At 47.1% G+C, this 18,634-nt stretch overlaps 1 protein-coding gene across 1 annotated transcript in view; it reads right to left on the bottom strand.

Moving 5' to 3' along the window:
- The window catches only part of LOC143959307 (insulin-like growth factor 1 receptor), a 294,645-nt gene that overhangs the window by 244,410 nt on the left and 31,601 nt on the right, over positions 1 to 18,634 (bottom strand). Inside the window, exon 2 of the mRNA XM_077467997.1 lies at positions 4,272 to 4,823. Coding sequence (XP_077324123.1) covers positions 4,272 to 4,823 — 552 coding nt within the window. The remainder of the gene's footprint in view (positions 1 to 4,271; positions 4,824 to 18,634) is intronic.

Here is an 18,634-nt window from a genome sequence, read left to right as displayed (position 1 = left end):
GCAATCACTTTTTCACACAGGGCCATGATGGTTTGGATTTTTTTTCACCTTTAATAATAAACACCTTCATTTACAAATTGCATTTTGTGTTTACTTGTGTTGTCCCCGACTATTGTTTAAATTGGTTTGATGTTCCGAAACACTTAAGTGTGACAAACATGCAAAAGAACAGGAAATGAGGAAGGGGGCAAACACTTTTTCACACCACTGTATAAACAAGTGTGCAGTTTTACAGAGTGGAGAAAAACAGATCTACAGAACATTCACATCACACATAACCAAAATGCGCCAATCTTGGAAGAGCCATACACCATAACACACCAATTTGCTAGTTCCGATACAAATATATTTGGGGGCCTCCCATTTGCTCCCATGGCTGCACCCCGCACAACTACTAAATTATTAGTCAACGTGTGTCCTTCATCCAGCTTGACTTACAATAAGGCTGCTTAAGTCCTCGATTCTTTTGATAGGCAATCATAACACAGCTTTCTCCTTCACATCCACGCCAATACAATTACACAAAGCTTGTCAGTACACACCTTTACATAAGGAAGTCTGAGTAAGAAATAATGGAATCCAATAACAGCATAGTACTATAGCTCAACCACAGCTTAAAGGTATCATGTTTGGTAAACAGAGATGACAGGTCATTCGAGTATCGCTAAAGATTGTGTTACTGTACAATAATAAAAGTGTAACAATACAATAAAATCAGACAGAACACAAATGCAAGCCGGTCTGTTCTCACCCAGCAGTATAGTGGTTAATAATATATGTCATACTAGTCAGTAACGAGGATGCAGATCATTTTTCTGGTCTCCCAAGATGCAGGACAGGGTGTTCCAACCAATGATACACACACACCCCCCTGGGGGTATATATTGATGTGGTAAAGAGTACCTATCAAGGCAGCTGCTACATGTCATAGCTAAGGTCCCCAACTAGCGATGGAAGCTACCATGGTCCTTCCATCTGTGCTGCACCACAAGGAGTGGCTGGCCGTCCCTGGACCCAACCCCGCAGCCGCTGGCCGTCCCTGGACCCAACCCCGCAGCCGCTGGCCGTCCCTGGACCCAACCCCGCAGCCGCTGGCCGTCCCTGGACCCAACCCCGCAGCCGCTGGCCGTCCCTGGACCCAACCCCGCAGCCGCTGGCCGTCCCTGGACCCAACCCCGCAGCCGCTGGCCGTCCCTGGACCCAACCCCGCAGCCGCTGGCCGTCCCTGGACCCAACCCCGCAGCCGCTGGCCGTCCCTGGACCCAACCCCGCAGCCGCTGGCCGTCCCTGGACCCAACCCCGCAGCCGCTGGCCGTCCCTGGACCCAACCCTGCAGCCGCTGGCCGTCCCTGGACCCAACCCCGCAGCCGCTGGCCGTCCCTGGACCCAAACCCCGCAGCCGCTGGCCGTCCCTGGACCCAAACCCCGCAGTCGCTGGCCGTCCCTGGACCCAACCCCGCAGTCGCTGGCCGTCCCTGGACCCAACCCCGCAGCCGATGGCCATCCCTGGACCCAAACCCCGCAGTCGCTGGCCGTCCCTGGACCCAAACCCTGCAGTCGCTGGCCATCCCTGGACCCAAACCCCGCAGTCGCTGGCCATCCCTGGACCCAAACAGTTGCTGGCCTGCCCTGTTTCCAACACCTCTTATAGTCAGGAATGCCTTGTCTGCGACAGGTTACAACTGTCATGAAAAGTACTGGCAATATATACACAACATATACACATGCGTCATACAGTAAACAGACCGGCACCACAATGTTCCCAATTAAACCTGTCAATTATACAGGTATGCCGTTTTATGGAGTGCAGGAAAACCGGTCTACAGAACATTCACATCAAACATAACCAAAAGCAACAGAAAAGCCATATACTCCAACTTAGTTCAATATGATGGGTGAATTAAAAGCTAACTAAACTTGTTGAAAAGTTGATTTGTAAACTTTACATTGGGCCTGTGTGTTCCCTCAAATAATTGCCATGTAACACCTAGAGGGCTGCTGGGGAGGCACAATGTGGTAGTTGATGCGACATCCAGACTGAGCTGTGGTCTTCCAAGTGGTGTTGCAGTGACTTAAAGTTGTTTTCTGCATGAAGGTGGTGTCAGTCAAGTGACCCATTACGCTCACTGTAAGGGCTCTTTCACTGTGGAGGCAACGCCCGCTGTCCTCTGAGAAGCAACCTGCAAATTAATGCTTTTCAGGGGGCAATAGAGCAGCGGATGCAAGGCATTTAGCAGGCGATCCTGGGTGTGGGGCCATAAAATCAGGAGGTTGATCCATGGTTTTACCACCACCCACCTAAATCCTGACATTGCAGGTGGAGGGCATAGTACACATGCTGCAGGCACGATGCTTTAAGGCTGTAGCAATTTAAACTCTACACTGCCTGTAAAACGCACCCATTACAGCCAATGGGACGGTGCCACAGCCGCAAGGCAGCCACTTGCCATCCATGTGAAGAGGCCCTCAAGGAAAGGGAAGTCATTGCAGCACCACCTGGAAGATCTCAACTCAGGATTGTATGTGGCACATAGTACCAATGAAAATCCCCTGGATTTTAAATGGCAATCATTAGAGGTCACAAGGTTGGTCCAATTGATTTTTCTTGGCGTTGAGCTTTAAAGACACCTATTATGATATAAATGGTCTATACCGACTTTTTAGAACTGCAAGCTCCTTAATCCTGCTTCACCATTAAGAAAATCAAACACCAAAAACAAGCATGCAGCCAGTGTTGCACTCCTGACCTTAATTGTCTCCTTTAATGCAATTCTGACATAGTAGTCACCACAAAGAAGTGTCCACACAAATGGTAATGGTCACCGTTATTTCTCAACACATAAGTTTCAACCATTCCATAGGGTTGTCTAATGCATGGCAAAAAGAAAAGAAACAGCTGCATTCCATAGAGTCCCACCATGAAGTTTAAACAAAGCAGTTGGCTTCTGAAATGGGCCCCATCCCAAACCATGATGATCTGGCACTTTTTTTTTTTTTTTACCTCAACTGGGCTTATTTGAAGAGGTGACCTCTACAAGTAAGCCCAATAAGGGTGAAATACATCAGCCATAGTCTAGAACAGTGATGGAGAACCTTAGCACCCCAGATGTTTTGGAACTACATTTCCCATGATGCTCTGGCACTCTGCAGTGTAGTGGAGCATCATGGGAAATGTAGTTCCAAAACATCTGGGGTGCCAAGGTTCGCCATCACTGGTCTAGAAGATGGCTTCCAACATAGTCTGTGCCCTAAACCAGATGCATTGATGCATTTCACCCCAGCTGGGCTCATCTGAAGAGGTGATCTCTATGAATAAGTCAAATTAGGGTGAAACACGTCAGTCATAGTCTAACAGTTGGTTTTCAACATAGTCCACCTTCTAAGAATAAGAATAGTGTAGCGGGTGGCTTTCAACATAATCCGTGCCCTAAACTATGTGCCTTGATGCGTTTCACCCCGACTGGGCTTATCTGAAGAGGCGACCTCTAAAAATAAGCCCAATTAAAATGAAACACGTCAGGCATAGTCTAGCAGTTGGCTTCCAACATAGTCCGCACCCCAAGACAGAAGTCTTGAAGCATTTTACCACGACTGGGCTTATCTGAAGAGATGACCTCTATGAGTAGGCCCAATAAGGATGAAACATGTCAGCCATAGTCTATCAGTTGGTTTCTAACATAGTCCACCTTCTACGAATAAGAATAGTCTAGAGCAGTGGTGGCGAACCTTGGCACCCCAGATGTTTTGGAACTACATTTCCCATAATGCTCCTGCACTCTTCAGTGTGGTTGAGCATCATGGGAAATGTAGTTCCAAAACATCTGGAGTGCCAAGGTTCGCCATCACTGGTCTAGAGGATGATTTCAACATAATCCGCACCCTAGGCCATGTGCCTTGATGCATTTCACTGCTACTGGGCTTATCTGGAGAGGTGACCTCTACGAATAAGCCCAATTAGTGTGAAACACATCAGCCATAGTCTAGCAGTTGGCTTCTAACATTGTCCGTACCCCAAGCCGGGCGCCTTAATGAATTTCACCCTGACTGGGCTTATCTAAAGAGGTGACCTCTACGAATAAGCCCAATTAGGGTGAAATGCATCATGGTTTAAGATAGGCAATAGGTCATAAGCTATCTGTGACAAGCAGGATGAGCTCCTAAAGCCAGCAATCAGTGTGGAGGGGGACTCAGGGAATATACTCAGGACTCGGACTGGTGCAGTCTTTTCTTTGTGTGCACACCTAAAGCGTACCACATTTGCAGGAACTTACCTTTCTGGCAATGTTCGGCTGACCAGCAGCGGTATGAAAATTCATTGTCAATCACGGTTTTCTGGCAAATTGGCTTATCTTCCATAGTGCCAGGACACATATCTCCACAGTCCTTTGGTGGTTTATTCCCGACAATGTAGTTGTTGTAGACCGCTTCCAGGACCAGCGACCAATCCACGGTAGAAAGGTAGCACAAGTCGGAGTTCTTTTCGATCCTTATAGCACCACGTGTAATATTCCGCAAGCTGTACAGCCCAATCTCCTTTAGGTCCGTCATCTCGAAGATAACCAAGGCGTAGTTGTAGAACAGAATGCGGCCACGGATGACAGTGAGGTTGGGAAAAAGGTCGCTCAGACTCTCCAGGCCTGACACCCGGAAAAGCAGTAAATAATCCGTAATCACTGTGAGCTTGGGAAAACGCAAGTTCCGGAAATCTTCAACCTTTGCGGTGGAGATGAGTAAAATCTGGAGGTAGCCTTCAATCACGACACAGTCTTCCAGCTCCTTAAGTTCACTTACATTGTTGCGTATGTCCATGCTGTTGCTGCATACTGTGGGCAACATAAAAATTATAAAATTAGATATACAATGCGGTTTTCAAACAAATCAAATACCAATTTCACTGTTACAGCATTAGAAGATAATCTGTTGCTAAAAGGGGCTGAAAGTAGAACAAAAGTTTTGAAAAGAGTGGAGAGGGTAAGAACATCTTGGTTCCTGGAAAATGGTGCCGCCCCTCGTGTCCAGGTTCCCCTTCCTTCTGCTTCCCAGACCCCCCCGTGTTCTACCCTTCCCTTTAGAGTTTTGCCGGCTTCCCCTCTTTTCCTTTCCTGCTGCAGAGTATCATTTCAGGATGGGGAGCGGGGAAGGGGTTGGTAAATACCCCGTTTCCCCTAAAATAAGACCTAGCGTGATTGTCGACGATGGCTGCAATATAAGCCCTACCCCCCAAATAAGCCCTAGTTAAAGTCCATCTATGTCTTATTCTCAGGGTAGGGCTTATTTTCGGGGAAAGAGGGTGGGGCTTATTTGGGGGGGTAGGGCTTATATTGCAGCCATCACCGACACTCACGCTAGGTCTTATTTTAGGGGAAACAGGGTATGTAATTTACCAGCTGCTTCCTTTTCTGAATGAACTTCCTTTTTCCTCAAATCACTTTCAAGGGCTCAGGAGGGAGACATTAGGGGTCTGTTTATGCCTCCGATATTTTCACCAAAGCACCCCCAACAGAGCTATTAAGATTGTAAAAAAAAATAATAATAATATGATAAAAAGGCCCCTCCCCCATCACAGAGAGAATACTTTGCAATAATAAAAAAAAAAAAATGCAAAGTATATTCTGATTGGATGAGTTGTCGTCGCCCTGCCTCTCCACCTCTACCAATCAGAGATGGCTTTCCATTCATTGAGAAAATGCAAAACAGATCTCTAAATGGCAAGCAGCCGGCCTCCTGTGTTCACAATGCAGCAGTGTCGCCACTCAGCATGAGACCTGGAAGCTCATAGGAGGTCACTATTGTAGTGATGTCTGCTACCGTGATTTCCAGTTTATAGAGCAAGTGACAAATACAAGGTCTGCGGGCCAAATCTGACCATGCAGGCCATTTCATGTGGCCCTTGCACCTCTACGGCAACCCCCCCTCCCATCTCCACCCCCACCTCGTCTCAGCAGTCAGTAGCGGCAAGACAGAATGGCTCCTCCAGATCCTGCATTTCTCTGTGCAGCCGCAGAAGCGATAGGCTATGCCCTTCCGCCCATCCTCTTCCCCGCCTCAGGAGTCGGCAACAAAGAAGAGGGGCAGAACCCCTGGTACAGATTCTGTGCGACCGCAGCACCCCCTTGTCTCCGCCTACCCTGGTGTTGTCATTCAGCAAACTCCAGCCCTCTCTTGGTCCTCCTCCAGACCCTGCACTCTGCTTTCCAGCTCCGCCCCCAGCTTCTTCTCAGCAGCAACACAAGGTAAAGGGGGGGGGGGGTGGTGGCACTATGATGCAAGGGAGGGTGGGGCACTTTTGACATCTAATGTAAGGAGGGTGCGCTAGATATCTAGTCTTACAGATACTAATGGCCCGTTGAGGGCAACCATAATGCGAATGTGGTCCGCAATGAAATGGAGTTTGACACCCCTGATGTAGAGGGATCCCACCGGTATGGAATGTGCATAGTTATCTTTGTGCAAGCTGGCCCAATGTAACTATATAAAAATATTACTGTATTTATTTCACCCTGAAAATCGGGGGCAAATAGTGTGCGTGTTATACATCGATACTGCAATTTGGGCTGCCTAGGAGGGGGGGGGGGGGGCGGAGGAGCGCCATCAGATTACATACAGCGAGAATCTCCCGTTTACTCGGCGGCCTCTGTAATAGGAAGTCCCGTCTCCTGGGCAGTCATTGGACCAGTGTTCTGTCTATAATAGAAGCCGGTCCAGGAGGCGGACTTTGTATTAAAGCATACAGGAGATTCTCGCTGTATGTAATCTGACGTTACTCGTCCCACCCCCCTTCCTGTCCTCTCAGAGGCAGCAGTAATCTAAAGGGAGGCTGCAGATGGGCATTGATCAAGCTGCACTGATGGGCAATGGGGAGGCTGCAGCTGGGCATTGATCAGCCTGCATTGATGGGTATTTGTGAGGCTACAGATGGGCATTGATCAAGCGGCATTGATGGACAATTGTGATGCTGCAGATGGACATTCATCAGGCTGCATTGATGGGCAATTGTGAGGCTGCAGGTGGGTATTGATGGGAAATCTAGAGGCTGCAAATGGATATTCATCAGCCTGCATTGATGGGCAATTGTGAGGCTGTAGCTGGGCATTGTTTAGGCTGCATTGAAGAGCAATTGTGAGGCTGCACATGGGTATTGATCAAGCTGCATTGATGGGCAATGGTGAGGCTGCAGATGGGCAATGGTGAGGCTGCATTGATGGGAAATTGTGAGGCTGCAGATGGCATTGAGTAGGCTGCATTAATGGGCAATAGTAAGGGTGCATTGATGGGCAATTGAGAGGCTGCAGATGGGCATTGTTTAGGCAGCACATGGGCATTGATCAAGCTGCATTGATGGGCAATGGTGAGGCTGTAGATGGGCATTGATCAGGCTGCATCGATGGACAATTGTGAAGCTGCAGATAGACATTCATCAGGCTGCATTGATGGGAAATTGTGAGGCTGCAGGTGGGCATTGATGGGAAATCTTAAGGTTGCAGATGGACATTCATCAGCCTGCATTGATGGGCAATTGTGAGGCTGTGGCTGGGCATTGTTTAGGCTGCATTGAAGGGCAATGGTGAGGCTGCATTGATGGGCAATGGTGAGGCTGCATTGATGGGCAATGGTGAGGCTGCATTGATGGGCAATGGTGAGGCTGCATTGATGGGCAATGGTGAGGCTGCATTGATGGGCATTCATAAGTCTGCACTGATGGGCATTGTTTAGGGCAATTGTGAGGCTGCATATGGGCATTGATCAAGCTGTACTGATGGGCAATTGTGAGGCTGCAGATGGGCAATGGTGAGGCTGCATTGATAGGAAAATGTGAGGCTGCAGATGGCATTGAGCAGGCTGCATTGGTGGGCAACGGTGAGGCTGCATTGATGGGCACTGACCCTTATTTTGCTTCAAAGTTCTTTATTTCAACTTTATGTTTTTGTTCCTGAAACTTCCCTCCTAAATGAAGGTGCGTGTTATACGACGATAAATACGGCAGTTTTCAAGCGCTGCAGCATTTTTTATTTTATTTTTATACTAGGAGGCCATCGTTCTACTTTAAGTTTCCCTTTCTATACCCGGACAATGAATAGGTTAATACAACACACTAGAGCCAGCCTTCCTACTTCCTACCAAAACACTTTTTTTTCCTGCACAGTTTATAAAAGCAGCTTTATCCAGATTGCTCATACTCGCAGCAGACAGAGTGGATTACACAACAACCGGGCTTTTTTGTGCCCCTAGGTAAAGTTTTTTTTTTTCTTCTGTGAATGCAGCTGCTTTAAATTCTCAGTTTTACTATTTTTTATTTTTTTTTAAATCATCAATACAAAAATTTTTGTCCAGTACCTCCAATAATAAATACGCCGTAAAGAGAAAAATAGAATGCCTTTCCAGCAAGAGATTTTGATTACTGCAGTGCTCACCTTAAAGTGGAACTTTGCCCATAAAAACTTGATAAAAAAATAAAAATAAATGAATGTTCTTTAGCAAGGAACTCACATTCCTCATTAATATGCTACCAAAATTGGCATGTGCTGCAAATTGCCTCCAGCATTCTTCTTGCTGTAGTCCGCCATTTTGCTGAAACCCAGAGCCCCTGAGCAGCAGTAAATAAAAAAAGTGGAACTAAACTCATTGATTTAATGGTTTAAAATAAAAAATAAAAAATTAAAAAAAAATTGTGATGCCACGTACACACGATCAGAATTTCGGTCAGAAAAAACTCTGATGGTTTTCCCAACGGAACTCCGACTGGATTTTTCTCAAGCCGTCTTGCATACACACAGACACACCAAATTCCGACCACCAAGAACGCAATGACGTACAACACGTACGACGGGACTAGAAAAAAACAAGTTCAATAGCCAGTAGCTAATAGCTTCCATATCGTAGTTGAATCTGAGCATGCGCAAATTTTTGCACGTCGGAATTGCATACACACGATCGGAAATTCCGAGAATGTGTTTCCGTCGGGAAAATTGAGAACATGATCTCAAAATTTTTGCTGGCGGGAATTCTGCCAGCTAAATTCCGATGGAGCATACACACGGTCGCATTTTCCGATGAAAAGCTCTAATCTGTCTTTTGCTGGCCGAAATTCCGATCGTGTGTATGCGGCATTACATTCCCCGGAACGCTGGGATTGCCAACCGTCGCATGACCTTGTGTACTCAACCTGTCAAGCCAGCCAATGGCTGGCATCATAACTGATCGCATGTGCATTGAAGATCAAACAGAAGCAGCTTTCTTGGGCTGAACGGAAGAAAAAAAAAAAAAGGTCTGCACACCAAAAAAAAATCATCCAACGCGTTTATTTCTAAAACATGACACTTGACAGCCACAAGGACAAGGTTACAGGACCCAGGAGGTGACGCAATGAACAGTGCTTCTTCCAAAGCTTTCTTGGGCTGTCAGCAGATCGGCCTCTACAAATTCCACAAGATCCGCAGTGATATCATTTTATAGGCAGTGGGAGAGGTGTCTCCCTCCCCCCCCCCCCCCCACACACACTCAACCCCATTAATCCTGACGCTTTATGGTTGTCTCCGAGCTTACCAGACCCGTTGTAAGCAATGAGACGATCCATTCCCTCTGTTGCTTGGGCAGGAAGTCAAGTGAGGGCAAGATAGACCCCACTCGGCTCTATGCCCTTGGAGGACCGGAGCGACCTCCGACGTCACTTCCGCCTCTCGGCCTTCAAAAGGGATGGATTTTCTTTTCCCTTAATGGCAAAAATGTTATTTTTATTTTTTGCTTTAAAAAAAAAATAATAATAAAAAATAAAAAAAATCCTTCCCCCACAAATAGAGCTTTCTTTTGGTGACATTTGATCACCTCTGCGGTTTTTCTCTACAAAATAAAACCAAAAAATAAATAAAGGACAATTTTGAAAAAGAAAACAAATTTACTTTCTGCTATAAAACAAATCCAATAAAAGAATGTAAAAAAAATAAAATAAATAAATAATGAATTTCAATTTAGGCCAGGGGTCTCAAACTGGCGGCCCTCCAGCTGTTGCGAAACTGCAAGTCCCATGAGGCATTGCAAGGCTGACAGTTACAAGAGTGACTCACGCAGACAGAGGCATGATGGGACTTGTAGTTTCGCAACAGCTGGAGGAGCCGCCAGTTTGAGACCCCCAATTTAGGCCAATATGTATTCTGCTGCATATTTTTGGTAAAAAAATAACAAAAAAATCCCAATAAGCGTATATTGATTGATTTGCACAAAAGTTACCGCATCTACAAACTATCGGATAGATTTATGGGTTTTTTTATTTTTTTTTACACTAGTAATGGCTGCGATCAGTGATTTTTGACTGTGAAATTGAAGAGGACAAATCTGAAACCAAGTGACACTTTTTGGGGACCGGTGACACCAATACTGTGGTCAGTGCCAAAATAAAAATGCACCGTCACTGTACTGACAGGGAAGGGGTTAACACCAGGGGGCGATCAAAGGGTTAAACGTGTTCCCTGGGAGCGCTTGCTAACTCTGGGGAAATGTGCTTTGACTAGGGGAAAGCGGGAACACCATTCTGTTCGCCTCGGGAATGATCGGTGGGTCCCGGCAGACCCCGATTGGCTCCCGCTGTATCCAATCACAATGTGCACGCCCCAGACTCAAACCAGACAGAAATCAATCACTTACATACTCAGGTTGGAAAAAAAAAAAAGACAAGTCCATCTAGTTCAACCATAAAAAAAAAAAAAAAAAAAAAAAAAAAATAATTATAATAATAATAATAATATGTAAAATAAATACAGGTACGTGATTTTGCGCTTAAGGGCCGTCCTGCTGCAGTATATGTATGTGGGGCGGCCCTTAAGCGGTTAAAGTGCTACTAAACCCACAACAGTAAAATCAGCCTGTATATGCAGTAAAGCATGCATGTTAGAGTTAGAGTTCTGCATTGTGTAAAAAGACTGATTTATCCTGTCTCCTCCGGACCTTCCCTTCTTCCAAAGTCCCCAATAAATCTCCTGATTGCACAGAGGCCAGGGGACAAGCTGCACATGCTCAGTTTGGTGTGTACTGCTAAAGATTTTTGTTTTTTTTTCCCCTTGGATGAGCGCATTTGATTAGCACAGGGCCAATCAGCACTGTCCAGACAGAAGAGTCAGGGGTCCTGCAGCCTCAAAGGACAGTCAGGGGAGAATGAAAACTCCTCCTATAAGCTTATAACCACTTCAGCCCCGGAAGAATTTACCCCCTTCCTGACCAGGCCGTTTTTTGCCATCCGGCACTGCATCGCTTTAAATGTTAGTTGCGTGGTCGTGCGATGTTGTACCCAAAAATGTAAGAATTGATGTCCTTTTTTTCCCCCCGCCACAAACGGAGCGTTTTTTTTTTCCCTTGGAGGAGCGCATGTGATCAGCACAGGGCCAATCAGCACTGTCCAGACAGAGGGTCAGGGGTCCTGCAGCCTCACAGGTCAATCAGGGGAGAATGAAAACTCTTCCTACAAGCATTAACCAGACAGCAATAGAAGTCACAAGACTGCTATATACTGCTGATAAGAAAAGTTATTTAGGCATTTATATTTACTAAAATAGTTGCATTTCCATCCTCTGTGTTCTGTGGGAGAACAGATATAGCGAATGCAGGCTCCTGGGTTTAGTAACATTTAGGTTGGGTTCACACTATCTGTGGCGCGGCTCGGAGCAGGGGGTCCGGTGGGTCCTCGTTTACCATTTCAGCTCTGCATTCAGGCTAAAATTCGGACCTGAAAACGGAGCCAAAGACGCCCAGGAACCCTTCCCTGCAGTGCGCTCTGCGGCCACCCCGGACATGTGTGAACAGGCTCCATGGAGAGGCAGTCACCGTCTCCCAATTTGCGTTATTGTGAACCCAGCCTAAAAGTATATTTTCGTTAAGCACCCCTCCTATCCAGACCAATTTTCGGCTTTCCGCGCTGTCGCATTTTGAATGGCAATTGCGTGGTCATACAAAATTGTACCCAAAAGACATTTTTATTTCCCCCCCCCCCCCACACACAAATAGAGCTTTCTTTTGATGGTAATTGATCACCTCTGCAGTTTTTATTAAAATATTTTTTTTAGAATATATATATATATATATATATATATATATATATATATATATATATATATATATATATATATATATATATATATATATATATATATAGTTTTTTTTTGTCATAAGAATTTTAAAACAGGTACATTTTCTCCTTCATTGATGTAAGCTGATAAGGCAGCACTGATGGGTGGCAGTGATGGGCGCCACTGATGGGTGGCAATGGCAGGTGGCACAGTTGAGGCATAATTGCCTCTTCCTCTTCGGGACCGATGTCCAATGCAGATGAGCCGTTGATGGTCTCTTTTTTTTTCTCCTCACGCTGACAGATTACCAAGCTTTTGTTTACATCATGTGTGATTGGCTGACAGCTGATCACATGGTAAGGAGCTGGGACGGGGTCAGATCAGTGATCACCCGAGTCTCAGTGATCACAGCGCAATCCATGCGTGCCCTGCAGGGAGCGTGCACAGGGGAGGCCGGCATATGCCCGGAAATTCAGGTCCGCGCTGTGGTCGTCATACGGCTATGGTGTGGACGCCAAGAGGTTAAATGCAAGCAGCAGTAGTGCATTTACGTTTTGTGTTGCCCTAGGCCAGACTAAACTCGTATGCCCCCTAATTTAAATATGGCCCACCCCTTCCTGTCAAGGCCACACCCTTTGCTGTTCAGGACATGCCCTGAAATTTTCGAGCGGGGACACTAGTTCTGAGGACCGGGGGGGGGGGGGGGAAATCCCCTTAATTTGCATAGATTTCCTCTCACTTCCTGTTTGGCTATGGGGCAAGAAGTGAAGGGAAATCTCTGCAATGGGACAGGAATGGTAAAAAAATAAACTGACAGAGGCTATAACTTTTTTTTTTTTTCCATTTTAGAGAGAGTAAAAGAAAGTGTTGCCTAGAATTCTACTTTAAGCACAAATTTCTGATAATTTTATGGCGAGAACTAAGAAAACATGCCAATGGTGCAGCAGAAAATTTAGTACGGTGAGGAAGGTTTGTGGTCCAGTATGATAGTACAGTCAAAATTAGAAGTGGCGCTTCCCCCCCCCCCCCCACAGTTGCGAAATGCCTGCCGCCCACCCGCATACCGGAAGCAGTGCAGCCACTTTATGGGGGCGCTAGACTAATTTGCCCCTCAGCCCAGTCCACCTCATAAGACTGGCACTACACCAACAGTGTATCGCAGGCCGGAGGGGACTCTTTCCGTGCTGCCCCCCCCCCCCGTAAAGTGCTGCCCTAGGCCTTGGCCTTGTCAGCCTAGGCCAGGATACAGCGTTGGCAAGCAGTACAAGTACCTGGTATTGACTTGGCATCAGCCTCTTGCAGCCCCGTGCAACAAATGTGAGAGACAGCAGCACAAGGAGTTAATCAGTTCAAGTGCTGAGAAGACGCATGCCGACAGGAGGATAGAGCCGAGTGTCAGAGAGAGAGAGGAGCTCACCGCTGTCCTGCTTCTCTTTTCACAGGCTGGAACAGGTCTGGGACAACCTGGGCTCAGATGAAGTGGATCAGCCCATCAGACCGCTAGAACATCTAGCAGGAGAAAAAAGTCGTACGGAGGAAATCAGTGGACTGAAGGTGCAAATTGTTGGCCGGAGCTCCACTTTAAAGCGAAACAAAAAACTAAAATGTGAATCAATTACCAACTTGTGATCACAAACGACAGACAGAATTGATTAACTATTAGACAAGGAGAAACACGATGTCCCCGTCATCCCCCTATAATCTATGGAAGATGTGCTAGAACTAAAAATTCAGGATAATGTGAAATTCACATCCTGTTCTTCACACTGCAGGATGCTCTGCTCTGCGCGCGGCACCCGGAGTGGGTGGCATATTATGACAGAACAACCTTTCCTTTAACTGTGATAATAATATTTAAGCTGTTTTTTTTTTTTTTTCCCTGCTAGTAACTGTCTGTATCGGTAGAGGAAGGCAGGAAATTGCCAGCAGTTTGTACACAGAGATCGCTCGTCTTGGCTTTGCCTATTGATACCGGCATGCTACAGGTGCCGAGACATCAAGAGGAAGACCCTCGAGACGCAACCTACAACCGCCAATTCTAAAAAACGGGGTCAGACGGATCAGCGACACATTTCAGTCATTCAGCAAGACGCTCGCCTCCATGGAGAAACAGGTTTCTAGAAAAAAAGGATGAGAGGGACTCGAAGAATCAGGAGGAGCACCAACAGGTCTATAAATCGGCACAAATGCTAGAACGTGTTTTTGGCAGAACTGAAGACGAAATGTACCACCACACAACCAAAAAAGGTATATAGACCTCCTATTGGAATCAAGGAACACAGCTGAACACCGGAGCTTTACCTTATACCCCTTTCTGGAGACTATCATCTAAAGCAGCCTTTCTCAACCTTTCCAACACAGAGGAACCCTTGAAATAGTTCTCTGGTCTCGGGGAACCCCTGCTAAAAATAAGAAATCTACAACTCATAATACATTAGTGTGATGGTCAGTGGGAAGAATGGTCCTTACACTTGTGGTCATTGGGAAGAATTACCTCCTTACAGAGAGCTAAAAAGATCTGTGGTGTCAGTGGGAATTTATCCGAGAGGCAGAAATTGCCCAATGCTGAAGAAACCCCTACAACCTCTGGAGGAACCCTAGTGTTCCATGGAACCCTGGTTGAGAATCACTGATCTAAAGCGACTTGCCTTTTTTGGCGGCTCTCAGGGAGCATTACCTTCCACATACTACCTTTGCATGGGATTTACCTACCTCTACCACTTACCCTCCTCTCCATATCAGGGTCCATCCTAAAAGATACCCCCATCCCTCACTTGTACTCAAGGAACACAGCTGAACACCTGAGCTTTACCTTCGACCCCTTTCTGAAGCCTATCATCTAAAGTGATGTTTTTAGTTGCCCTCAAGGAACAGTCCTTCCAGATCCTTCCTTCCCATAGGATTAATTTACCCCTTATCACTTACCCTCCCCCTCCATTCCAGACCCCATCCTGGATGTCACAGATCGCTCCCCCTTGTAATAAAGGAACACAGCTGAACATCTTAGCTTTACCTTATACCCCTTTCTGGAGCCTATCATCTAAAGCAACGTGCCTTTTTTTGGCGGCTCTCGGGAAGCAGTTCCCTACACATCCTACCTTTGCATAGGATTTACCTACCCCTACCCCCTACCCTCCTCTCCATATCAGTGCCCATCCTAAATGTTGCAGATATCTCACCCCTCACTTGTACTCCAGGAACACAGCGGAACATCTGAGCTTTACCTTAGACCCCTTTCTAGAGCCTAACATCTAAAGTAGCATGCTCTTGTTTAGTGGGGGGGGGGGGGGGAAGAGGCCACAATAGAGGAAAGGGGGGTGGGGACGCAACTATAGAGGAAAGGGGGGTGGGGACGCAACTATGGAGGAAAGGGGGGTGGGGACGCAACTATGGAGGAAAGGGGGGTGGGGACGCAACTATGGAGGAAAGGGGGGTGGGGACGCAACTATGGAGGAAAGGGGGGTGGGGACGCAACTATGGAGGAAAGGGGGTGGGGACGCAACTATGGAGGAAAGGGGGGTGGGGACGCAACTATGGAGGAAAGGGGGGTGGGGACGCAACTATGGAGGAAAGGGGGGTGGGGACGCAACTATGGAGGAAAGGGGGGTGGGGACGCAACTATGGAGGAAAGGGGGGTGGGGACGCAACTATGGAGGAAAGGGGGTGGGGACGCAACTATGGAGGAAAGGGGGGTGGGGACGCAACTATGGAGGAAAGGGGGGTGGGGACGCAACTATGGAGGAAAGGGGGGTGGGGACGCAACTATGGAGGAAAGGGGGGTGGGGACGCAACTATGGAGGAAAGGGGGGTGGGGACGCAACTATGGAGGAAAGAGGGGTGGGGACGCAACTATGGAGGAAAGGGGGTGGGGACGCAACTATGGAGGAAAGGGAGGTGGGGACGCAACTATGGAGGAAAGGGGGGTGGGGACGCAACTATGGAGGAAAGGGGGGTGGGGACGCAACTATGGAGGAAAGGGGGGTGGGGACGCAACTATGGAGGAAAGGGGGGTGGGGACGCAACAATGGAGGAAAGAGGGGTGGGGACGCAACAATGGAGGAAAGGGGGGTGGGGACGCAACTATGGAGGAAAGGGGGGTGGGGACGCAACTATGGAGGAAAGAGGGGTGGGGGCGCAACAATGGAGGAAAGGGGGGGGCGCAACAATGGAGGAAAGGGGGGGGCGCAACAATGGAGGAAAGGGGGGGGCGCAACAATGGAGGAAAGGGGGGGGCGCAACAATGGAGGAAAGGGGGGGGCGCAACAATGGAGGAAAGGGGGGGCGCAACAATGGAGGAAGGGGGGGCGCAACAATGGAGGAAGGGGGGGCGCAACAATGGAGGAAGGGGGGCGCAACAATGGAGGAAGGGGGGCGCAACAATGGAGGAAGGGGGGCGCAACAATGGAGGAAGGGGGGGGGCGCAACAATGGAGGAAGGGGGGGGGGGCGCAACAATGGAGGAAGGGGGGGGGCGCAACAATGGAGGAAAGGGGGGGGCGCAACAATGGAGGAAAGAGGGGGGCGCAACAATGGAGGAAAGGGGGGGGCGCAACAATGGAGGAAAGGGGGGGGCGCAAAAATAGAGGAAGGGGGGGGGCGCAAAAATAGAGGAAGGGGGGGGGCGCAAAAATAGAGGAAGGGGGGGGGGGCGCAAAAATGGAGGAGGGAGAGAGTGGAGGAGGGAAAGCAAGAATGTGGGAGGGAAAGGGGGTAAAACAAGAGTGGAGAAAAGAAGGAAGAGCAGGATAAAATGAGGCCAAGAAAGGAGCGAAGGAGGAGGATAAAAAGGGTAAAAAAAAGGGGGGAAGGGGGGGGAGGCTTGTTCCTAAAGCTGTGTCCTGCATCTCTAATATATTTTAGGAATGCTCTTCAGTATCATTACTATGAAGCGAAGACACTCCCCAATGTAATTGCATACAAGTCTATGGAAATAAAAATACATTGATATATCCAAGCACTGCCACACACTCAGGCAAGCGTTGGTGAAAAGGCCTCCCTTCTCCAGCCTCCAGGAGAGGCTGACCTCAGACTGAAGTCACAGGAAGTGCTGCCCCATTCTGTCCTTCTGCTTCTTCAATGGGTGCTTTTATGTGGAGCATCCAATCAGAACATAGCCATAACAAATCCAGCAATCAGTCTATGAATGAGGGAGGGGGCTGGGTTCATACAGGGGGGTCAGTACAGTCCTTTCTTCCAAGCCCTCTCAGGAATGAAAGGAATTCGGGGTATTTTGCATTATTTTCTGAGTGGGGGGAGGAAGAGGATGGCTGAGGAAATAACCCTTTGGCTTCAGGGCTTTTCTCTGCTCAAAAGCACTTTGTCACAGACAGATCCGGCAACACAGAACAATAAACATGAGATGATCAGAATAAGCAGCACATATATCTGCGCTCCTAAATCATCCCGCACAGGCTGCTCAAAATCTGAAATAGAGATCCTTCAAAGATTACATCTACTATAAGGGAAAAAAAAAAAAAACACACACCAGAACACAAACAAGCATGTGGGTGTGTAGCATACTAAACTGGAGTAAAATGGCAACATCATAATGCATCGCCAGGCTTCACGGTTTATTCGCTATGGGATATCATCTCATAGTTTTCTGCCAGGCCTCCATTTCTTATCCAAGTTTTGAAGTTTAAAACTTTACTGCTACTTGTACGCTACGGGCCAAAACAACTGGTCAAACATCAGTAGAATTCCACTTGAAATTTTTCACTCTCCGAACATTCCATTCAATCAATGTTCTAATGCCCAGTGGTTGGCCAAACCGATACTGGTTTTCAACCACACCGAAGAAAAATTTGAATGGAGCAGGACGGATAACATCTCCAACATCGCCAAGACCTCCTGCTCTACTGCCCTCTTGTTGCCTTCCTCCCATGCCAATCTCCAGGACTTCTCCCGAGTCTCTCCCTATCCTCTGCAACTCCCTACACCAACCTGTCCGACTATCTCCTACTCTGTCCACCTTTACGCAATCCTTGAAAACCCAGCTCTTTAGAGAGGACTATCCTGTCTCTACCCAAAAGCATGAAAAGATTTGTCCATCAGCATTACCCCCACAGTTGTTGCCATTTGAATCACTTAACCCACCCTCAGATTGTAAATTCTATTGAGCAGGGCCCTCTGAACCTTCTTGTAAAGCTGGCTATAGACGGGTAGAATTTCAAACAAGAATTCTTAGGAATTAAAGAAGTGGAAAATGTCTATCAAATGGTCGTATATCATATCATATGATGCATAGTAGTCCATTATGCTTTACCTTTGCAGGGAAACAAAAAGGAAGTAAACCCATCAGGGTTCTTAAACTACGGTGACAAAAAAAGTTTTTTCTTGAACGAACAAATTTTCTAACTGTGAATGTGGTTGTTGTTCAAGGAAATGACATTCATTCCAAAATCAAAAAACTTTAAAAGCAAAAATAAATAAATAAATAAAAAAAATTTGAAAGACATTTGTTCCAGCTGACGAATGTACGAAGAATTTTTCTAACAATTTCATTACGACAAAACTATTAGTGTACAGCAAAAACGGCTTTACTGGGCGCAATGATCTGGAAAAAGGAAATACTCCCACCAA

Source organism: Lithobates pipiens, unplaced genomic scaffold, assembly GCF_037356315.1.
Source record: "Lithobates pipiens isolate NorthernLeopardFrog02 unplaced genomic scaffold, aLitPip1_a1.2 Scaffold_7, whole genome shotgun sequence".
NCBI classification, from domain to species: domain Eukaryota; kingdom Metazoa; phylum Chordata; class Amphibia; order Anura; family Ranidae; genus Lithobates; species Lithobates pipiens.
This window is presented reverse-complemented; position numbering and strand designations above follow the sequence as displayed.